At 42.1% G+C, this 24,732-nt stretch overlaps 1 protein-coding gene across 2 annotated transcripts in view; it reads right to left on the bottom strand.

Moving 5' to 3' along the window:
• KCNK2 (potassium two pore domain channel subfamily K member 2) overlaps positions 1-24,732 on the bottom strand; it is a 104,300-nt gene that overhangs the window by 63,210 nt on the left and 16,358 nt on the right. The window contains exons 1-2 of one of the 2 annotated variants that reach the window (XM_027788646.2): positions 14,845-15,217; positions 12,883-13,193 (exon numbers count right to left, since the gene is read on the bottom strand). In XM_027788646.2, coding sequence (XP_027644447.1) covers positions 12,883-13,193; position 14,845 — 312 coding nt within the window. In that variant the 5' untranslated portion in view covers positions 14,846-15,217. Of the gene's footprint in view, positions 1-12,882; positions 13,194-14,844; positions 15,218-24,732 lie in introns of those variants that run through there. The other variant, XM_027788645.2, reaches the window with a different exon arrangement.

The raw sequence follows: 24,732 nt of genomic DNA, 5'->3' as shown, positions 1-24,732 counted from the left end.
CTCAAATTAGTTAAAACACTTTTGTAGAACAGAAAATTCAATAATTAAAGATTAACAATTACATTTATGGTTATAAAACTTTCACTATATTAATAAAAATATCAGTCAAATATCAAACACGTAACTCTAAGTTCATACACCTATATACTCCATAAATGTCATTGTTGAAAAATTCAGTTCCAGCAGCTGAAATGAACAAGCTTGCCACTACTGACATTTTCATAGTCTCAAGAAATATGAAACATGTCCTGTTTCAGCAGGTCACCTACTGTAAATTTTTATCAGAAAAAGTATTCCTATTTAGTTATACCTCTATTGCAGACACATACTAGTATTTGAGTTAAAGAGTACACATCAAGGAAAAGTATTTTTAAATTTGCAATAAATATTTTAAGGAATGTCAGTTATTATTTCATTCTGAAAGTTTAAAACAGGACTTACTTCGTAATCATGACTCTTACAATAATAAACAGGGTTTAACAAAAGAACAGAGGAAGCAATACGGCAAAGCCAAAACGAGCATTTCAACTAACTAATAGTTTCTGCTTGGCAAGTTGTCCAACAAGGATTATGCACATGAAGATATTCAGCAATAGGTTTTCCGCACAGGCAGTCTGTTGCAGTGTTGTACAGTAGCAATAATTTTGTCAACCTCAAAATACATTGCTACTTTGCAAAGCAAAACATTTCTGTTTCTAAGCAGTGCCCATTGAAGTCAGTTGATCTGGACAGAAATGACAAAATTCCAACGCTGGATTAACCAGGCCATTGATCTTTGAGACAGGATCTCAGCTTAAATCCACCATTTCTAGTTTGCCATTTTCAAAGCTCAGATGCACAAAGTAGCCATTTGAAAGTCCACAGCTGCATCTCCGCAGCCAGTGGGACCTTGCTGCCGCACCTAAGCCATCTGCAACACCCAGGGTGGCCAACAAAAAGCCAGCTGAGGTATCTTTACACAGACTTTACAGGTTTATCTTCTATACATTCAACTGTTTTCACTTTAAGTTTTTTTAAAGACCAGAAGGGCAGACATCAAACATGGAATTTTCAATCCTACTGAGAAAGGAGAAAGGATGGGGAAAAGGAAGGGGATAATTTTCCATTGGGTTGGAAGAATAAATCTATGTTGGTACATCAGGTACAACTTGGCAAAAGCAAATACAGCAGCACTGATACTGACAGGTGTTTACATTAGTGTAGAAGGGACACGTCAGGCTAAGCAGCATGTAAAAACCATCCCTTGTATTGATTTTATAATTTACACAATACAGATATTCCTCTGACTTATAAACCCCAGTGTGCTGCATTATAAAGCCTACTGAATAAATTTTGAGTACAGTTTCATTTCAGTGGACTAAGAAATTTCATCACAAGTCCTTGTACCTGCAAACGGGAACACGTTCTCCAGTGAGGACATCATTTGGTAAAGCACTGGATCGATGCAATTTTATGGGACCATTCATGTTTCATTACAGTTTATTGTACTGGATGAACGCACTACTCTGAGCAACACACCTGTTTAGGCAGTCTAGCAAGACCACATTTTATAGAGATCCAGATGTAAAATGTTTTCAGAGCTTTATATCATTACCACACATTTTTGAAGCCATGCTACCTCAACGGCTTTTACACGAAAGGTGTGCCAGTCGGAACTGCTCAAAGGTCCGTTACAGCTATGCATTCCCTAACTGCAGTACGCTGCACCTACAGACCTCCAGGAAGAAGATACAACCTAACCCAAAACTGCTTTTTTGGGTCAGACCTAACAAAACACAACAATTAGCCACTCGTATTGCATCTTTCATGTTAGCCAATTAGCTAATAATCGGGGTGAGAAGGCAAGTGATGCTTCCTCTTCATACACCCTCTTAAGCTCTAACTAAGCACAGTTTTAGGGAGTTTGTGAGTGGGGGGCTGCATCTGCATCATGGTGTTTAGATTGGTTTGGGTGGATCATTATACCATGAATTTATCTAACTGCTTTTGGAGCTCACTTGTATTTTGGGACCCAAGTCATCCTGTGGCAGTAAGTTCTGCAATTTACTTCTGGATCATTTAAAAAGCATTTACCTTTTGAGATTTTTATGTGCTTCAAAGTAATTTTATAAGTTCTTGGGCTAGGAAAAACACTTGAATTGCCATGTCTTATTTGTCTCCTTCAAGAAATTAATGACCTTACAGACACATCAGCTGCCTCTTTTTTCTGAATTAAAGACTCTTTCTTATTAAATAACGTATTTATCTGTTTAAATAAATCTGTTGAATATTGCATACAAGTAACATTCATTGCCAGTATTTATCACCGACTTCCTTTGTACATTTACTGATTTACCTTATTGATTTTTTAAAACATAGTTTTAGTCATAAAGGGCCAGATGATGCCGCCTTCATCACTGGGTTATTAAGTTTCCAAACACACAGTTATTACACTTTCTCCTGTGTTTGGGAGGAGCCACCCTTGAATGCTAACGAAGCTGCTGCATTATATTGCTTCAGTCTTCTGTAAGAGTCTGCCTTACTAACAAGGATGACAGGGAAGGCTCCTGGTTTACTGAGATCAATACTACTATCTCATAAAGTCTTTGAATGTTTTTTCGGCCTTTTCAGTTCTTTGGATCAGAGGACATCTTTTCTTCTTTGTTTGGTCACTGCCTGTGAGCAGATCCTCATCTAAGACTATTGCCAAGCATAATTTTAAAAAATAATATACAGCATAACTGCTAACATATGTACATTGCAGGGCACTAATTACAGGGTAGCATCTTCTTTCTAACTACATCCACTGCACAAACCCACCTGGAATACTGGACATTAACATTTCCTCAGCCCAGAAAAAAAAACTAGGCTCATGCAGCTGCTTTCCACTAACTTCACTGAGGACCAGGATCTCACCCTCAGTGTTCAAACAGCATGCTATTCACTGTCAGTGCTGCTAGATTCAATTTGCTCTGCCACTTTATTCTTGGTCCTCAGCCTTTTTTCTTGACTGATGCCTTACTACTAGAGCAAACACAACCGCTTCATTTGTCATGTTTGGCATGTGATTCTTTCCTTCCTTCATAACTTCGTTCTGTCACCTGAGCCCTTCAGCTTATCTTAACTCACTAGTAACTCTGTGTATTTTGAGCCTCGAAACGGAATCGTGAAAACTCTACATAATCTGTACATTTATCATATGTTGCAGCCTGTTAACACTTTGTGTGATCTTAACATGGGAATTTTTTTACTTTTAAAAAATTACTTTACAGTATTAAACTTAACGGACTGCCTCAGTAGCAAATTTTCTATTTTTCTTATTTTCATTCCATATGCAATCTAAATTCTTACTTAAAAATCAGTTTTACTTCAGCACTACAGAACCAGTCAGCATTAGAATGGAAATGTGGACAGTTTCAATTCTTAAACTATGTAGGTTTTTTCACTTGCCTTACCTTCTTCCAAAGCCTTTGTCTCATATTTGGTTCACATGAGATGTCTGAGGACTGAGCAGAGGGGGGGGCCACCCAGCACATGGGATGCAATCAAGGCCTCTGTGTGCAGTGGTTTTAAGAACAGTATTGTATGGTTACAGTAAAAGTAACAGGGTTTTATTAATTGTCTTTCTAATGGTAAATTTTTGGGCTTCTTTTGATAGTAAAGAGAACTGAGATATTTTTTAAAATATTTAAAATTATTATATATGTTTTATATAATAAATATATATTATTTTATTTCAAAAATTTAGTAACAGAATTCCCATTTTTTAAGTTACATGGATTCTGAGGCTAGCTCTGTACTGTAACTTAGGATAGGCATGAGTTGCGTTGGAGTACAAGTCCTAACGTGTACTACATCCAAACTACCCGGCTTTGCACCCATATTCAGGAACAAGCTTTAGCAGAGAGCATAAGAGGACAGAGGCAGGGACACCTGAGCCCAGAGTGGATAGGCCAGGCATGACCTGCCCTATTTTCAATAACAGGACCGAGGTCCAAAAACACATAAGCATTGCATTCACACTGTGCCTTTTTGCTTGAAATCAGTACACTGGGAAAAGGAGAGTGACAATATAAAATGTCATTTTAATTTCATCAGCTTTTCATTTCCTATATAACTTAGAAATGCTTTCTGGTAAAAAAATTTGCATGGTTTTGTAGTATCACATCCCTGCATTCACACATATATCTGTCCAAAGAGGCCACGCTGAGATACCCCCACAGATTAAGACACAGAATTTGGTGACTTTTTTCTGTCAAAAGAAGAGATAAAACAAACAGTCATTTTGCAAAACCAGAATTCTCCTAGGTCAGGGATTTCAACCTTTGGTCCTCCAACCTTGCAAGGAGCCAATGGAGATGGCTGACAAAAGCAAGCCTGTTGGCCACAGAGCTACCTCCACTAAGCAGGGGTCCACAGGGCCACTGGAGGAACACGAGAGGTTATAAACTGAGAAGGTCAGCCCCTGGTAGGCAGCTGCTGACTCATAGAGATCAGGCGGAAACAAGCCTGTGTCAAACCAGTCACCCTAATGCTTATCTCCTTGTTCCACACCAGGCTCTGAATACATGTTTTTGTACCATCTTCCAGTCGCTTCATTTTTATGAAATGATGTAGCACAACACTTCGTTACTCTCAGCTTTTCTATCTGAAGATTGAAATAGAAGCACCTCAAATTATGCTTCTGATAAAACACAGAGTGTGCAGCCGTTCATTACCCAGCTTGTCAGGAGTTAGCTTGTACTTCCTAGCAGTCACTTAACAAGTGATGTCAAACAGTCCAATGTGCCTCAGAGTTTCTGGAAATTCATTTCTCAGCCTGGATTTCTTCCTTCACTGTCCTGCTGCCATGCAACAAGAGCACTCTTTTGCTCTCCAGTATAAGGATAAGTCTCATATGGCCCACCTACTGCACTATTGCTGCGTTTTTATTTCAGCTTTGATTTACAGAGAATGGAAATCCTAGTTCTTTATTCAGAGGCACACTAGGATGCTTTTAACACTTTGCAAACAACTCCCCAGCCTCCAGAAGCACATGCTTTTGAGCCTTGCTGTTGAAAGAGGTTGCAATGTTTGTATTATAATTCTGTGATTCCACCTTTTTCTTTTTAGTTTGTCTAATCTGTGACTATAACCTGCACTGTTCAACACGTTGAAGAATTGAAGAACACTTTTCACACTATGTTCACAATCTACTTGAACTAAAATAATGTAGAAACATATTGACGTACATTTCTATTTCCAAACATGCATTACAAACAGACTACGTATATAAATTTTGTGTGTGTATATATATATATATGCATGTATACATACACATTCAGGGAAGAGGGCCTTTCTTTGCTTGAGATTAAAGAGGGGAACAATTATTCAGACAGCTGCTCAGCAAAAGCGACTTTCTAATGGGTCATATCTGCCACCCTTTCTAAGAGAAATACTGTCATTCAGAGGCATTCAAGCTAGCTAGGTTGTAGGCCCTATAAACTGTTCATCTGAAGTAAAGGTATCCTTTAAAAGCCCAAACACCGCAAACAGCAAATATAGTTAGAAAGCAACCTGCTTGAACAAAGAAGTGACAAGGGCAGTTAGAATTTATTCACTGTTCTCCAAAAAATCTGTATTGTTCCTATGCTCATGAAGGATAAAGACTGTGCTTAAAAGTCCTGTTGGTTTAACCACCAGGTAGAAAATAACGACAGAAAAGGGAGCTGCCCTGTCACGGGATGGAACGCTCCCAGGCAGCAGAAAGTTTGGCAAAATATTCCCTCCCTCCAGGAGTGAGGTGCAGAGCCAGAAGAAGGGAGCTGGCTGTAAGGGGACAGTGGGAACCGGAGCAACCCTCAGCGAGGAGCGCACCCAACCCAGGGGCTCCTGCAGCCCGTCTGGACTCAGCCACAGCCGGAGGGTACCCGTGTGCAGGACAGGTGCGGGAGGGTGATGATCAGAGGTCTTTCACAGAGATCTTTTATGTAATAAATATTCCTCTGATCTGTGGGTACGGGTAGAATTTGGGGGATTTTACTGTGGAAGGAGACAATAGCTTCTGAACATCTATTTCTGGCAAGAGCGAAGCAGAAAGGCAATGCTGCAGTGAATGCCAGACTTACAGACCCAGTGGCACCGAAACAGGACCTTACCCTGCCAGTTAGGACTACCTGTATACTTAAGAACACTTAACCTCTAGCGCTTTCATGGGCAGACACCTTACTAATATGCATTACATATGCACAGGGTAACAACACAAACTACAGTTCCTGCACTTCATGTTTTAACTACTTTAAAAGTAATTCGTTTCACGTTGCTTTGAAAACACCATCTACAGGCAGCTCTGCTACTGGTATTTGAATTTGTGATATGCTTCACATCTGAAATGCAGGAGTACATTAAAAAAAACGATGCAACGGTATTTTGGATCCCCAGATAAATAAATAAAATGCTGCAGCAACAACTTCTTTTATGCTGGTCTATCAATCTTTTCAAGGCTTTAAGGTTTACGAAGCATAAACAGCTGCTGCTTCCAGGTTAGGATCCAGATATGGGATGGTTCCTGCTTCCTTTTGGAGAGGCCGGAAGGAATTGCAACAGGGAGAGACTAAGAATATTTAGGGCTTAAACTGGTACATTAAAACTCCCTCAAAAAGTTCCTGCTTAAAAGTACCTGTAAGCTACAGCTCACAGAATTGAGAATGTCTATAAATGATGTGATTCAAAGAATGAATAAAATTTGATTCAGGCTTAATAGGCTTAGCTAATAAATTTTAAATTTGTCTAAATGAATTTCAGATTTGTCTGAAAACAATGCTTGCATCTCTGTGATTTATTATGTCAAAAAATGGTACAGCAAGCTTAAATATGTTCTAGTCTCTGGGAGAGAAAGAAGGAATTATGCTTCTTTATTTTAACAGTTTTCTACATAATCAGGAAGGTTACAGCTCAAGGAGCTTATCTGGCTGAAATAAAACAACATATTCCTGAGGGTGTAGAAAAATTAGTTTCTTGGGGTTACAATGCAAGTTGTGAAAAACCCTATGAAAAAGACACTAAATTAGCTACTGGTGGAGGTGCAACTTAATGCAGCTAGCTACCTTGAACTATGAAAATGAAGCCACAGAAAGCACATTTTAAAGTAAAATATTTTTACAAGAAATTAATCACGTAAGAAGCCATGATGATATTTTGGTGATGCCAGTTTGATGACAGAAACCCTGCTCCCATGTCATTCATAACTGTGTCAGGCTTCCCTCAAGAGAGAGAAAGAAAAAACCACATTTTTCCTCAAGGGAGGAAAAAATAAAACACATTTTGGTCTCATTCACAGTCTAAGAGATGAATGGAAGGAAAAGGGAGAATGCAGCTGACACAAATGTAAGATGAAAACAGGCATGGGACATGACTGTGGACCCCAGCACGGTCATGTTAACCACAAGCCCACATAGAACCCAAGGAGATCAGCTCATGGGATCAAGGTCAATTCAGCTAATCCTGGTGGTTCATTAATTCTTTTTTTTTTTTTTTTTTTTTTTTAAATGCAAGCACATTTTTGTGGGCATCTAGTTTTCGGAAGAAGCCACATACCCTGAAAGGGGCTGGACTTAAAACTCTACAAGAGTCCTTTATTGCTGAGACAGCTTGGTGCAGCATCCTGAAAACTTGTTCAAATTTCAAAATAAAGGCTTTATAAGACAAAAATTACCACAAACAGCACTTGGAACACATTAAAAGATTGTGCTGTTTAATGTGATATTGTTTTCTCCACTTGTTGGGGTTTTCAGAATAAACATATTTGAAGGATGTTTCTGCTAAAGGAAATAGAAATGTGATATGTTCTGTTATTAACTTAAGTTTCAGTGTATCTTTACTTGAAAACTATTAAGTTTCAGAAAAAACTCACTAAGATAAATAAAATAATTCACACCAGCTTTCTGGGACACTCTATGTATTTAAAATAATATAACTGAAATTTCTCTTATTTTAAATTTTTGTATGCAAAAAATATAATTTTTGGTATGCAAAAATAATACATTAAACAACTTAACGCTTGGGAATTAAAAGGAATTTTTTTTCCATTTCAGTTTACAAAGGTCAACACTAAAATAACTGCAGAGCAATACATAATTAGCTGATATTTACATAAAAAGCTCTTTTTTTAAATCAGCTTTCTCATTGGCAGGGGGACAAATACTTGTCTCTCATTGCCAAGACATCCCATACTGGTCACATCCTTACCTCCTAGGAACAATAAGACTTCTGGGCAGGGGGAAAGCAAATTCATTGTTATTTCATACACCTCATTCTCCTTATAGGAGGATCCCCTGTAGAGGGAATGAGGTGTATGAATAATGACAGCTTTACAAAGTTGTCGGATATCATAGTCAGTCAGGCTCACCTGTCCCCAGAGACAAACTCTTAAGCCCAGGAGATGTCTAGAAAGCATATGCACTCATTTCATGGCTGCGCAGCACTGCAGGAGGGCATGCGTGCAACCTGAACATCAGCAATGCGACCTTCACATTTGCTACGATGCACGGGTGCATAAATACAGCAGAACATCTTCTAGGTACCTGGCAATACACTTTGTGCATCTGAGTTTGGAAACTGCAACATTTTTAAATGTTTAGTGGCAAGCTTGCTATAGTGAACAATCAACACTGTAAGAACTAGAACTAGATGTAAATAATTAGATACAAGCTCTCTAATTAAGAGATTTTTTCATTCTTTAATGCTTATTGTTATTTGCATACATATAGCTGGATTACTCCCAGGTTTCTATCAGCTTCTGCCAACAGAAAGCTCAGTGGTGGAGAAAAACCTGTTACAAGCGAGATGTAAAAAATCCCTAGTGTAAATGAAGATCAGGTCTATATATTTTGTCACATAAACACAAAATCCACACAGTCTGAACTACATTCACTCTTTTATTCTGTCACCTGGCAGTTACTTTGCATTGCATGGCAGGGCCAAGTTGAGAGTAGGCATGGACAGGGAAACCAAAACACCATCTGTGATGAATTGTCACGAGTTCTTTTTCCAAAAGAAGGAATATTAGTAAAGTGTCTGGCCACAACCCTTTCAACAGCTTTATAATGTATTAGATATTACATATAACCTTCACCAAACCAATGCTTTCCCATCTGTTAACAACTAAGATCCTTTCAAGACCTTTCAACTGAAACTTCAAAAAATGAAATTTAACATCAGACCATGCACAGCTTGCTGGTCTGTTATATCCTCATTAGAGTCACCAAGGTAGTGTTTGTACATTCACAAGCTTCCCTCCTGGGATGCTTCTCTAGCTGTAGATTCAGATATACCCCCGCGGATTGCTGTGCGCTGCCCATCGCAGCACTGCTGCATACAGCATGCAGTGATCCACTTAACATTGTCGTTAACACTGGCTTCAGGCTACAGCAAAAGAAGTTGAAATTGCCTGGAAAAAATGGGCTCTTGGGTGTACAGATATGCTCTGCATGACTTTTGTACATTTTAATTGCGGTACTAAATAGAAGTGCTCATGAAGTATCAAAAAAAATATGTATCTGGAAGCAGGTGTCAGGGTCATACATTGCAGGTGTATTTTATTATACTGAGGCAATGAGTAACTGAAGTGGTTTAGACCGAAAGAGATCTGCAACACTGAGCCATGGAAGTCAGAGATGGAGAAGGTCATGAAGACCACCTCTTCCGTCAACACATGAACAATGCTGCTGGACTGAGCTGAAAAGTTATGAGGAAAACCCAGGTCATTTTTCCTTCTAAGGCAGCTGAGGCTGCTTGGCTGACGTCATCAGAGCACCCTATTTCATTAACTTTGCACATTTCCTACGCTGCAGAGCAGTTCTCCATTGCCCCATGTTTCACATGTAGAGAAAACATATAAAGTCTATAGAAGTATAATTCTCACCAAGGACAGTTAGAGAAGGCACACAATCAATGTGAAAATCCAGTTTCAGGAATTCAAAACCCAGGGAATAAAGCTGTGCATGCTGAAAAGTTGGCAGCAGTATGTACTGTTGTGCCAGGAAGGTTTCTGGTGACTGGTGAGATAAAATAAGGTTGGAGAAGACAGGAAAGGAAAACTCCCTATCCTGTGCACATTTATAGAAGCACACAAATCTGTGTTGTAATCACCTCTGTGGCAAGGGGGAAATTTCAACAAAGGTGCTGGAAACTGGATGGCCCCTGGGTGCTAGCAAACTGGATTTTCATTCCACTTGTACAATTTTTTGTAGCTGAATGTGCTCTCAAACTAGTCTCCCCGATTTGCCCACCTGACTATGCCACCGCACGCTGAACTGTCAGTTAGCAGGCTTGGGATAGTGCAGCCTGCTTCACAGTAAAGATTAAATGGCAGATCATAAGTTGTGAGGATTGAAAAAGCCTGGCATGATAAGCACCTTGAGCAATGACTAGCATGAACCAGAGCGAAACCAGTTTCTGGATTCCCAGAACACGAAGTTCAAAAGGAAAAGTTTGTAATAAATTCCATTATAGTTTGACTCAAGGTAAATACTTGATTAAAGAAGACATTACCGCCTGCAAGCTCTGTAATTTTCTTCACACACACTAGTCATTCCAGCTTCCTACTACACTAGTACGTATTAATTTTCAGTTTTATAGCTTTCAGTGAATTCTTACATATCATTTACTTTTTCCTCACACACACTATTTATTTTTATTCAGATATCCAACAAAAACTGAAGAAACACTGCATTATACTGTAATAGCAGTCAGACATAAACCCAGAGAGACAAAATGTATTCCAGTAATTTAGCTTCTCTGACAAAGTGGTAAGTAGGGAAGAAATATGACCCCATGGTTAAGAGAGCAGCCTAGACTTGGAAAAAATGGATTTGAGACTCTTCTTTACCATTGCTTTCCTATTTTGCTTTGGGTAAGTCACTTAATTCCCAACCCTTAAACAACTTGAGGCAATTCGTTATCATTCATTCTGCACAAAGAAAGGCACCAAAATGCACTTGTAGAACCAGGCTCCTCATGCCTCTGCTCTCCTCTTGTAAAAGGAGAATAACAACACATTCCTACCTCCACGTTGTGATGTTCTTCTTCGCAGAGAAGCAGAAGGGAACAAGGAGAAATTGCATTTTCCATTCACCCCAACAACAAACAGAGCAAACTCTTCCCACAACTATTTTTCATCCATGTGCTGTGGGAGGCTGTGTCACCCCACCAGGCCTCACAAGCCTGTGTCTTTCTGGTCACGCCAAGACTGCTAGCGAAGCAGGGAGCTAATGCTGACACAGGTATCTGCGCTCTGATAATTGTACTGAAACTGTCATTTATTTTGCACAGAACATCAAATGGGCATTGAATGCTGATGAAGTGTTTTTTTATTACCAATCTGTGCTTCTGGGTAGGGAATCATAAATGCTAAAATATCTAAGTACTCTAGAGAAAATTTCAGCATTTTTTGCCTTAAGGACCATCTCATACATGATGTAAGATAATATTGCTTCAAAATTTCTATTTTTATCTTCACAAGTACAGGATCTGACCTAAAAATTTCACATGGGGATATGTACACTAGCTACAAGAGATTGTTTTAATCAGAATGTGCTTGTATATTTCTCTGAAAGATTATCTCACATTCTGCTGGTAGAACCTCTGAAACGCAATTACACAGCATTGAAATTAGATCAGCAGCACCTCCTCAGGCATGCCCAGTCAGGACACATGCAGATAGGAACTGCCTAAAGGGCAGCGGTTTTGGAACACGTTTTAGCAACAAGGCAGGGGGGAAATCACAAAATACAAGAGGTTTTCCCAGTTTGCTTTTAAAATCCAGAAGTAGTGTGCCATAAAAATAACTCGGTATGTCAGAGCTCCGCATTTAAACCGGAAAAAAACCCAGGTGTCCACGCTGATGCTCAAGGCAGATTGGTCTAGAGAGGTAAAACCAAATTCTAAACTCCCAGCCTTATCTGCTGTCAAAAACCACCTCCAGAAGGCTTTGTGTACATGCAGCTGCACTAGCCAGGGTCTGGATGCCTGCCAGCTTCTCCTGCTCTCCCCTGTCCCATCTCAGGCTCTGCAGACGCAGACGGCCCCATGGCTGCTGTTTAATGAAGGAGTCAATCCTTGCCAACTCTTGGCTGTTCACTCCAGCCTCCCCTTTCATTGTCTTATCCCCAGAACTGACATTATTTGGCAGCCCCTTGCTGCTCCCTGCAGCGCCACTGGATATTCATAAGAACATGGGAACACAGGATTTGAATTGGAGGGGGCCTTTATAAGGCTCTGGATCTGGTTCTGTGCTACTGTAAATAAATAGTTACTATGATTCTGAGGCAGGTGACCTGCAAAGGTAAAGTCATGTTAGTAGGAACACAACAATGTACATCAGTTGTGAGTATGCCTTTAAGAAGTGGAGAAAATTGAGATTTAAGATCAAAACAGCAAGTCCGTAGTACTTCCCTGTACTTAAAACAGAATCAATAAAAAGAAACATACAGCTGGAAGGGAAGCTAGCTCGATACAATCACGATAAATTAGAAGTTCTTTAGGGCAATGGATAGTGTATTTTCTTCCCCAGAATTAGACATTTCAAATATTGACAGACCTAGTAAGGCACAATCAATGTATCAATTCCTTTGTGAACTATTAATTATATATATTGCTGATGAATAATCATTTAATTAGCATACTGGGATGCTTCAGTGAGAAAAGGCTGTCTACCAAATGTACTGGACCTAAAAATAGCAATAGCTTTTCAGCCATGAGGCTTTGCATGAAAATGCTATTGCTCAACTTCTGGTCTTAACACTTGTTACATCGCTCGGCCAACACAGAGCTTTGCTAATAACGTTTTTCCCCTTTATCACAGTAATGCTGCCATACAGATTTTTTTCCTCTAAGGCACGGTGGCAAGGGTTTGGTGTGGATTACCTGTATCAGTTCATCAAGCTCTGTTGCATTCACACAGGAATGCTGAGATACAAACGTCTGCTTCTGAATCACAATGGTGGTTCTCTGGGAGGTCTCATGAGGCTGCTCCAGGGCTTTAAATACTGTTGCTCCAATTATTAAATACACGACGACCACCAGAAAAATTGTTGAGACTGTCTTCCATTTCATAACATTAATGGCCGAATCACTTTCCTCCCGTGAAGAGAGCACGGTAGGCTTGGTGGAAAATGATAATCTTGGTTTGGAGTTCTGAGTGGCCGATTTGGGATCCAGCAAGTCAGGTGCCGCCACTGGCAAAACACAAGAAGAAAGTTAATTTTCACAGTGCCACTCATTTCGTTAACTGAACTTCTTGCAAAAAGATCACACAAATCCTGTTGCTTCAAACTGCAACTCTTAAACTGTTGAATCTTTCCCTTAAATCCCATGCACTTTACAACAAGGCTGCTGCTCTGAGCAGTATTAATCCATTTTTACAAGCATACACGCATTTGCCACATTTTCTGTCTGCGTCTGTCCCCTCCCAATATTCAGTCATTTCCAACATGCAGATTTCCCCTACACTGTTGCATTTCATTAGGGTAGTGTAGAGTGGTATTTTGCTGCTGAGATTCTTTACACCCGCTGGTCTCTTAAGCACCACTAAGCAGCTTTCCAGCTGTGTTTTACCTCAGCATTACAGAAGTAGCAGAAAAACACAAACCCTTCTCTCTCTCACCTATTTCGTCCTGCACTCCGACAAATGCTGAGAACAGTTGCATGATCTGTTCCACACTCCCCAGACACAACCATAAAAAGAACATATTGCTCACCATACCGGTCTTAAAGTGTTAACTGCGTATCAATTACACCTTTCAAAAAATACCAGTAAAACGTGTGTACTTACTGGAAAAGCCACCCATTTGTTAGAGCATGTATTTTTATTTACAGCTACAAAAACCCACCGGGTTACCAGAAGAGCAGCTGAGTGTGTTATCAAGTATCTCGATAACTCGTGACTACCGGCAACTACATGGGCACTAAAAAAAAAATCCGCCACATCAAGTGCAGGTAAAGGTCTCCTGTGGGAAGATGGCCACAGCAGTTGACCACACAGGCTATATTTACATCGGAATTACATTTCGAACGGCCACCACACGGCTTCCAGCTGCCGGTGGGACGAGCCCCGAGCTAAATCCAGAGGGAAGTCTCCCTCAGGACGGCGGCGGTGGGACACCCGCGGCAGGGCCACCCCCGGGCGTCGCGGGCTCAGGCACCCCCCGGGGGGGCCCGGGGACAGCGGCAGCCCCCGGGCCGGGCCGGGCCGAGCGGGGTCCCGGGCGCCCCGCACGCCCCACGCGGTCACGCCTCCCGCTGCCCCGGCCCCCGCCCCGCGGGCACCCGGCGCACGGGCACGGCCCCCCCCGCCGCGCCCCGCACCTTGGCGGGGGGAGCCGCCCTCCCGCCGCAGCCCCTGCGACCCTCCGAGCCCCCAAGGACGGTGCCGGGGGCCGCGGCGCTCCCGGTCGGGGCTGCCAAGCTCGCCGCCCGCCCGCCCGCCCGGATCAGCGCCGACCGGCCGCGGCCGCCGGCGGCGAACAAAGGAGCGGGCACCGGGCACCGCCGCCGGCCCCGCCGCCCCCTCCCCGCCGCCGCTGCCGTGCGCCGGGGGATGCCCGCGGCCCCGGTGCGGCGGGCGAGCCCCGAGCCGCCGCCGGCGGGGATGCTCCGCGTCGGGGAGCGGCGCGGGGGCGAGGCGGCCGGCGGCGGGGCCGGGGCGCGGCGCGGGGCCGGGGCGGGAGGGGAGGGGAAGGGGAGGCAGCCAGGCTCGGTACAAAGGGGGCCCGGCCCGCCGGGGAGCATCCCGGGGTCCCCCCCGCGCCCGGACGCGGGAGAAGCAGGAACGCATGCAGCATCCGCAGGGCTGGGAGCGGGGAGGCACGCCATTGTGCTCGTACTCACTTCTTATTTACCGACCCGGTGCCCTCTCCTCGCTCCACGGGCAGGCATTTTTTCAGGGCTTGGGTAGATACAGTCAGAGCAAATTAAAAAATAAAAGAAATTTAAAAAGAAGGAGAAGGAGAAGAAGGAAGAAGCAGACGGAGAGGAAGAGGCTGATGGATGGGTCTGGAGGAGAGGGAGCGGCAGGGGCGGGCGGGCTGGCAGCGCGGATCCCGCCGGCTCCCCCCGGCCCCGGGGCGGGCGAGGTGCCTCACGTCGCGCATCGCGCATCGCACATCGCGGCGCGCGCGTGGCTGTGTGCGGGTGTGCGCGTGTGCGCCCGTGTGCGGGTGTGCGCGTGTGGCCGTGCCTGAGCGTGCCCCTGCGCGTCCGTGTGCGTGTCTGTGGCTGCCCGTGCCCCTGCGTGCTCTGGTGCGCCGGGCGTGCGGACCTCGGCGATGCCTTTTGTGGGGCAGCGGGCAGCCGTGCGCCCCCTTCCGCGCCCCCCACCGGGGGGGGGGGGGAGGCAGCGCCCCTCCGCGCAGGCAGCCCCTCAGCTGGGCGGGCAGATGCTGCAGGGGCGCGGGGAAAAAAATGAACGGGGGAGGCGGAGGGGAGGCAGAGCGGTACCTGCGGAGACCGAGGTCTCGCCTGGAAACGAGCGAGGAGAGGCGGGAGGGAGGAGAAGGCACCGGCCACCCCCGCTGGCGGTCCCCGCTCCAGCCCCAAACGCCACCGCCTCGCCAGAGCCTGCCCGTGAACTTTTGAACTAGCCGAAATGTCACCGCGGCAGCAGGAGCGGGGGGCGGGCGGGGGACCCCGCGCCGGGCTGCGGGGCAGGGCGGCTCCGTCCTTGCCAGCTTGGCCTGATTTTTAACCCGTGTGCTTTGCAGCCCGGCGTTTCGCCGCAAGGAGTTAACTAGGTGGGATCTAGGAGTCAGGGATGGTAGTTGCTCTCCTATCGCAGCACCGCCAGTGTACCGCCTCCTGCCATTTTAGGCTGATAGATACATCAGAAATGCTGCTTCAACTGTGGATTCTGCCACTAAAAAGCCTGAAATGATTCTTGTTATCTTTGCCACGGGATAACTCCCCGATTTCGCTGTCATCTATCACCTGTGACATTATCCGTGGGTCAGTTGTTCGCACTGAGGTGATGAACATCTACACTTGCCTATAAGACAGGAGAGGATTTACCCAGAGAATCCAAAAACTGCTCCCAACAGCCACACTCTAAAAAGTCTCTGCAAGCATGTTAAAGAATTACTCGCCGTAACAAATGGGTATAGGTCACAAGCATTTAAAGCCAGAGGCTGTATGGCCAAAGTCAGTCATACGTTGGGTGTTTAACGGGCTATAATCCTGCTTAAATCAGCAGCACCATCAGCAAACACTTTAGAAGTCACTTATATGAACGCTTCTCCGTATCAGTGTGACATAATACAAATGAGTGTAATATTGAGTTCCTTAGGACTCCAATTTCAGCAGTATCAATCATGCCAATCTTCCCTGGTGTGTTCACACACCTCCACGAGATGCAGCGCAGGGCAGGAAGCTGCGTCTGCTATTTCAGTTTGAGCTGTAGCTCATCGCTCCCCATTGCCATGAACTAGCAAAGCCGTTGTCGAGTAACAAGAGCCGTTGGGCCCAATCCAGCAAATCCTTCTGCAAGTAGACTTTCAGTCGTACGGTCGATTTCATCATTGCGGTGCCAATCCTCAAACAACAGAAGAAAAGCAAAATGCCCACTCCCATCTGCTGATACTCCTTTGCTCAAGGGATTCTTGAAGATGAATGATTTTCACACCTGGATCTTTTTTATACCAAAAAATCATCTTTCTCCCAAAAAAGATTTCTTAACTGTTAGCCCATGTAAACACTGCCTGTTCCTACCTCGCGGGAAAGAATCATTCCGCAGGATTTTTTCCAACATCCTATGGGAAAACAGGCACAAAAATTTCCTTCCATGCTGACCTGCGTCTGTATAAAATATTGTGGAAAATAGTACTACATGCCTTTCTTTAGCAATCTAAATATTTGGAATAAGATTTTGTTTTTCCTTGAGTGAAGGAATTATTATTAAAAGCTGAAAGGGGGTCAGACTTAGTGCCTACAATTTGGAATCAGTAGGAAGCCTCACGATAGCTTCAGCTGCGTTTGGACAAGGCCTTAAATTCAGTCATTCCACCCAACGGGCAGAAACCATTTTGGGATCCACTGTAGGAATGACGGCATTGGTACCTTAACTTCAATAGCTGAAGAGCTGTCTCTGTGAAAGTAATTATTTCCATTAATTACCTAGTAAATGGCTCCAATGTCTACTTTCAGTTGGCTGATATTTTCCACCTATTGTGATCCCAGATGCAATCCTCAGCTGGAGCTTGCCGCTTACTTAAAGTGGACTGGAGCTGTGCTTTCTCACTTCTGCCAGGGATATAAACACTCCACATATGGCAGGTACCTTTAATGACTGACATCTTCAAATCCAGCATGAAAAGCAGTAATTCTTTTTGTGGTGCACAACAAAAACTATTGTGTATAGCAACTCCTGTTTCCTGGAGGCCTTATATAGCACCAGCATTTATTCTGTGGGGTCATGCTCCCCAATATTTTATTGTAATGTATGCCACGCATTGTTTGAATTTTGTGTGTGACCATTTTGCCTTCAAATTTGGAACTGACATTCAACCAGTTTGACATGTCAGGCCTGAGCTTTACTAAACAAACACTCAAATGCAGAATATCACTGACAAAACATACCACCAACCAACCAAGATTAAATTGTAAAAGGGGCTACACAGAGCTCCAACCTTGCAAGCAAATGGGCTTGCTGTTGAGCCAAAGAGATTTATCTGAACTAAAACAAAACAACAACAACAAAACCTCATAAGATTAAGTATACGCAGGTTTGTGTGTTTCATGCTAACATGAGAAAAACTCACAAAGTACAGGACTTTCAAATGCTGTCTAAAAATGTCTTGGCATGAGTTTGGGATGGCCACATTATTCACAGACGGTGGCTGCTGGAAGCTGCTCAGCTCTTTGAAATGTTAAAAGTAGGCTCAGCTGAAAGAGGCATGCAGCATGCAGAGGAAGTCAAAGTTACATGATAAACATAGCAATCACATATTCATACAAATAACAGCTGTAGATGATCTAAACATAGCTCTGATAGGACAGGAGAGCATTCAAAAGGAAATAGTTATTCCAGAAAAATATCACCCTAGAAAGACCAATTTAAAAAGAGTACATAAAAAAGTACCCTTATCTTTTCTTCTTTCCAGCTGCAGGAGCCATCTCCTCCCCGCAAGGCCATGAAAAATATTTTCTTTGTGCCCAGAGCAAAAGGTTCCTGCTAAGCCCCCATTTCTGGGTGCAGTAAATGCTCTTCTTTAACCAGCTGTGTAATAGGAAGTGCCACAGGTTCCAGCCCTCTTATTTAATTGCCAAGATTTTCTGCATTTCCAAGGGACTGTTACAGCAAGGCTTCCTAGTGAGGGTGCTTCCCTCGGTGACTTCAACAGACTATTCATATGGGCACCTATTTATTCACCGCAGGGGACCTGCACCTTTGATCAAACACTGCCTTGCTATAGGCTTCAGCCCTTGCTGTGGACACAGCATCTTCCCCTCTAAAGGCAGCAATGCTTTCTTGTGATGTAAGAACAGGAAACCTCTGCCTTTCTACAGAACGGGTCAAAGCATACACCCAGTTGAAGTCCAGGATAAAGCCTTGCTACTGCTAGGTTTTGTTACAACAGAGCTCAGCAGAAATACTACTGGACTTATTTAGTAGAGTTAATTTTAAAGCTCATTGTACTTATTCAGCGGGACTTACAAATGACCTGTCTCTTGACTTCTTTGGAGACATTAAAAGATCTCTGTCAGTTCTTTATGGGTAATTATGACATTAAGGCCATGCCATGTTACTGTATTCTGCCATTAAACCACTACTTGTATCCTGCTATGGGAATTTACACTAAACGAGAAACTAATGGCATACAGCCTGCTTCTCCTTTGAGCAAAGGAGAAGGCAGACACTGGGCTTCACGGGCAGTAAGGACACAGAGCTGCTCCCAGTAACCATACTGAGACTGACTGCACTGTCCCAGCCCACCACCAGCATTAGGAGAGCAAAGAGAAGGCAATGGGCAGGAGACACAAGCAGCTGAGTTATACTCAGCCCTCATCTGCCTCTGAAAATATTAAAGCCTCTAAGCAGTCCCATTTAAAAATACGTGATCACTTTTAAATCACATTTTAAAATGAGTAAGCATATGCGGTGCAACTAGAATATGTATTAATGGCATTTACCTCACTAACAAGCTATTACATCTACCACAAGTGTCTGTCTTACAGTGTGACGAATTACTTGTTCAACAGAAAAGTCATTGTTTTTCACCTTATCAATTACTAGAAAAAATGTTTACATGTGCCCATCTATTTTCATACAGCTCAGTTGTCAGTTTTAATTAGGTTCTAATTCTTTCCATCACTAGTAATTCTTATCTATTTATCCACGTGCAGTAAGTGGGAAGTTGTTTTAGAACCCATAAAGTATTCACTGCTGTAATTAATATTGTGAATGTGTATTTTTCTTTACTGCCTTGCAAATCTCCCAGTGGGTTTCCTCCCTGACTGTGTCATGTTACCAGACCTAATGGGATTTATTTGTCACATGTTCTGCCACTGTTTTTTCATATTTGCTTTCACAAACCTGTTATGCTTGGATAGCTTCAGAAGCAACAATTATAACCAAGTTTTCAATGCCAATCTCATCAATGATAAATGTGAATTGCCATATGTCACCTTTATTATGGATTATTTATGCACAGGAAAAGCTTACTACTCCTTTGAATTACTGATCTCCTTGAGGGAAAGCTGGTGGTGCCTTGCGTTGATTACAAAACGTTTTCCTGTAATCATCAAAATGTTCTACAAAGTTGCTGGTCTGTAATTTGTTTTTCATTGTTGCTAGTTGTGGTCTCTTCAAAATAGGAGACTGGCAATGGGAATATCTAGATTTTATATCGGGCTGTCCACACCCATTAGTACCAATCATGCAACTGTCCTCATAGATTTTCATGGTGCTACTGGATGACTTATGAGGTGGAAACCTAATCTCTGGATTGTCTTTGCAGACTGGAAAAAAGCATGTAATATTTTGAAAGAAGAAGAACATACATATAAGACTGCAGACATCAGCTCTGACAAGAGAATGGCCAAAGCTCATGCTTACTTCACAACGTAGTTTTCCTTGAGTAACTAAGCAGATGCTTAGTTTTAAACCAAGTTTTGAGGAGCTGGGTATTTTATTTTTATATTTGTAAAGTACTACATCCACATTTTAGGGAACTCTGGAAATAGTGACACAGACCTATGGCACAACAATATGTAAATAAAATAAAAAAGAGACAGAGGACGCTGGAAATCACCTAAAATAGCATTAGTGCTTTTCTTGTAGAGTAATCCACAAATATAATTTGGAAGAAACAAAACAAACCAGACAAAGACCAGAGAAGAGAAAATAGCCCAGGCAATACTAAATAAGTGTCATGCAGGGATAATGAAAGAACTTGCTAGCAGAAATAAAGAATACAAATGAGGAGATGAAAAAGGAGAACATTAAGTATCATCTATGTTTTTAAACCACCAGACTTACTCTACATGGCAGTAGCTATAAGAGAAAGTGTGATGAAATACATGAATTATTTTCAAATGTGCACAAGAGACTCTGTTTTCTGGCAACCTCTGCGTGTTCAGCTACAGGGAGATACGTCTGGAAAAGATGCCACAGATTTTTTATAGAAAGATAACATTTGGTAGTGTTTTTCTTTTTTTTTTTTTTTTATTTGATAGCTTGTTCTAAGGATAGACCTCTTATTTTATCTCTTCTCAATTATTTTATCATTTTCTCTTCCCCCCATGCCAGGAACAGAGCTCACAAATCACAGTGTACAACTAAGCTGTGTGCTACTGCTAATGTCAAAATATGGGAGTTGTAAGTAATGGTTAGTTAATTTAAAGAGGTATAGGGTTTCAGCTTTTAAAACTCTCAGCACAAAAAAGTACCTCCCAGATTTTCAATTAAGCACCTAAACAGAGGCGAAGAGGTAATTTCACATCACATTAAAAGTCTGACTTTGAAAATCAGGGTGTCACAACTTCATAGCTTCATCTGCAAAGGATCGCCTGCCCTTTCCAGTGACCAAATCTTTCTGCTGTGCTAAAGATGCCACTAGCACCATGCAGGCAGAAAGCTGGGTGAACAGAGCCCGGTTTTCATAAGGTGCTTGGACGGCAAGAAGCATAAATTTCTGCCATTCAGATGGATAGTGCATTGGCATTGCGCAGCACTTCCATCCTTGAACACTCTTCCCTCTATTTTCTTTAAAGTGTAGACCTTGAAATTCTGGGCTTGCTGGTTTCATCTTGGGTTGGCAGCTACAGACTGTGTTGGCAGGAGAACAGCTACAAGTTCATACTCATTTTTTCACTTCTAAAGTATCTGTTAATCTATCTTTACATTTTTGCTAGAAATAAGGTTTTTCAGTTGTGTCGTGCCACTGATGTTAAGCATGCAACGAAACTGAACCAGTTTTGTACAGTTTCCTGTTTTATTTTCAGTTGTTAGAGGGAACATTAAAAGCTGGTCTCCAGCTCCAAGGTAGATGAATGTGCAAAATATAGGGGAAGATTTGCCCACATTTTCCTCTTTGCATAGCAAATGTAAATATACCCCAGATGTAAATACCCCAGGCACCAAAGACAACCAGACACACTTAGGACTGTGACTGGTGAGAAAGTTGCTTTATATGACCCCTTCACATAAACCAGCTAAAATTAATATTATGAAATTTCCATGACATTTTAGCAGCCTGGACATGAAGGCTGTTCTATTTCTAAAATGCTCAACATCTTAATACTTTTATAATCACTTGCCCAAAAAGGTCACTTGCCCTATCACATAAATGGGCAAAGTAAGATTGGAAAAAATTAATTATGCTAGTGTAAAAGGTATTCTTCAATGAAAATTATTGTTCTTCTAAATTATTTGTATTGGCCACATATATCGTAAGTGACCCCCTGTAACAATTCATGTAAACTTTCCATTATTTTTTTGTTAAAAATGGGAGTATACCGATTTAAGAAGAGTAATTGCCAAGAAAATTTAATAGAAAAGCCACGAAGAAACAAATTCCTGAAATTACTGCTTTCCTAGCTTTTCATGTTCTCTCCCATAACAACTTCGGATATAAAGGGGATTACTATTCACAAAATGTACTTAAGGCTTCATCCAATAAGAGTATCTCAATGGAAGAAATGCAACAAAAGCAGTAAGTAAGTAAGCCTCAGGCTGAACATTTGTACCAGATTCTTGGGGACTCATTGGCAATTTCTTTCTTTATTTTAGAGGGATGATCTGATGATTTTTCTTACTCGTAAAAATTGCCTAGAGTATTTTGGAAAGTCAGCTATGATCACAATATTGTAATTAGCATAGTAAACTTGTGGGAAAAATATCCCTTATTCCTAACTTACAGGGACCTGCATGCTGCTAGCAAATCTATATAAATACATGTAACCCAGATGTGAAGGATTTTGAACATCACGGCGGAACACCGCACAAGGAGCGGTGTGGGAGTTCAGAGCAAGCTGCTGCATGCACAAGATTGTGCACCGTAACACAAAAACATTGCCAGCTGCTGAAGGTAGGGCAGGTATGGTCTTCACAGCAGCACACTCAGACTAGTAACTGACCTCTCAGCATGGCAAACTGGCTCAAATACAGTACTCCTATAGCACATACGTGTTGCCTCCAGTTCTGGGGTTACCTCTGTGTCAGCTGCTTTGGGTTTTTCTGTATCATTGTGCCAGGGACAGACATGGCATCTCTCTTGGACAGAGGCACCTATATGCAAAATCGTGATCCTGAAAAAAACATTTCTTTTTAATTTCTGTGTGGCTCAGTTTTCACCACTGGTGTCCTTTAGCAAGCTTTCTGCTTCTGGACACAAATACACTTCCCACCATGCTGCTCAACACTAATGGCATTTTTATGCTCAATTGATCCAGAAAATAAGCCTTCCTTACTTATCTCCTCAGGGGAGTTTATTTGGCTTTTCTGGAATGCTAGCAGAACAAACTTTATGTAAAATGTAGGGATGGTTACCACTTCCTTTTAAAACATAAATAGAAGAAAAGCCTCCACCAGATTTTATGCAACAGTGCAGTGATTGGAAGACTCTCTCAGGATAAGGGGAAAAAGGACTCTAATTATTTCTTCTGCATAAAAGAATTTAAATCCACATCTTTCACATTCCTGGAGAGAGCCTATAACTGGGGCTCCCTCCATTTCAGCAAGCCATGCTTAAAAATCACTGATCCTAACACATTACTGGATTCAGGTGCGCAGTCCTGTAATTGTGTCTGGTCTCTAGGAAATATTACTGACCTGTATTTGTTGTCCCCACTTACATATTTGTGCAAAATAAGGTTTATACTTGAGTGTTATAAATAGTGATATACTTACACAGGTGCTTAGGAAGTTTAACGTCCCTTGCCATCAGCAGAAAGAATTTTACTGAAAACAGGTAAATGACCTGTTTACCCCCAGAGCAAGTACTGAGCTTGTCATTATTTTTTGCCTTCCTATTGCATAAAGGGTTTCTTCAGAGTCAGTTAGCTGCTGACTTCCAGCAGAGCCTACACTGTCACCAAAGGGCACTCCAAAGGAATATGCATGAGAACTGGATCCCAGCACCAGAGGGCTGTGGCAATTATTTTGGAAATTGTTTGGGCTTAAGCACCTACTAGCTACATGGGAAAGATGAATCAACTTGAAGCCTAACTAGAAAGAGATGTAGCTACAATATGTTTCGTTTCTCATACCTCTCTTCAGAAATAGTCACTGATTTATTTTTGTTTTAATCTTAACATTTTAGTATAATAAATTTATTTTATTTTTGACTGAAAGCTAGTTAGAGCAAAGGTGGATTTCAGGGTGGCTGACAAACCTTAAGCAGCCATCTCCTCATTATGAGACAAATCTTTCAGTCCATGTCAGCCTATTTTGACAGTTCCCAGCACCCTGCTTACTGGAAAAAACAGACTCCGGGTAGGAGATTAGGGTCCCACTATCAATGTTAATCAGAACCTACTAAGCAGTCATCAGGGTAATAAGCAGAAGGCATGAGATTCAAAGGATGTCCTTAGATTTATGACAATCCCATAATCTAGCAGGCATTAAAGAATTCAAATGTAATCCTAGTTCTTCCTGTAGAACTCGGGATTCACGAGGTGGGAAAAAGACAGAGGGAGAAAGAGAGAAAACATTCCTAGCTTAGTGATTATTATTCACTTGGCAGAGGAAGACATGAGTTCCTGCTCCAAGGACTGTTTATGCATTTTAACCAATGACAGTTTCAATGAAAAATCCAAGTGCAGAAACAAATTACATCTGATCACTTCTACAGATATTTATCACTGATAGTCATCATCAATCTTAGTCAGCAAACACTACACTGACACCACCTCCCTTCAAATTCTTTACCAAGTTTACTTGTTTAGCATGCGAGAAGAAAAACCATCAAGGATGCTGCAACACGCAGAAAATTCCTGCTAACTCAGTTCAAACAGAGTAATTAACAGAATTAATCAATTTCAACTGAATGAGATCAAAGAAATCTCCCATCAGTTGACTGTATAGAATAACTCAAGGAAGATTAATTTCTATCCCAGTGTTCTCTTGATCCCAATAGGTTGTTGATGACAGAAGAGTAGAAAGAAAGCTTTTTATCATCAATCACTTTCGTTATTACTTGAATACACGCTGCGTACAAGGATCCACACATTCCTCTAATTTTAGACCAGAAAGCAACCTGTCAATAACTGCTGAACTACTAGCCA

The sequence above is a fragment of the Falco peregrinus genome, chromosome 11 (assembly GCF_023634155.1).
Source record: "Falco peregrinus isolate bFalPer1 chromosome 11, bFalPer1.pri, whole genome shotgun sequence".
NCBI classification, from domain to species: Eukaryota; Metazoa; Chordata; class Aves; order Falconiformes; family Falconidae; genus Falco; species Falco peregrinus.
This window is presented reverse-complemented; position numbering and strand designations above follow the sequence as displayed.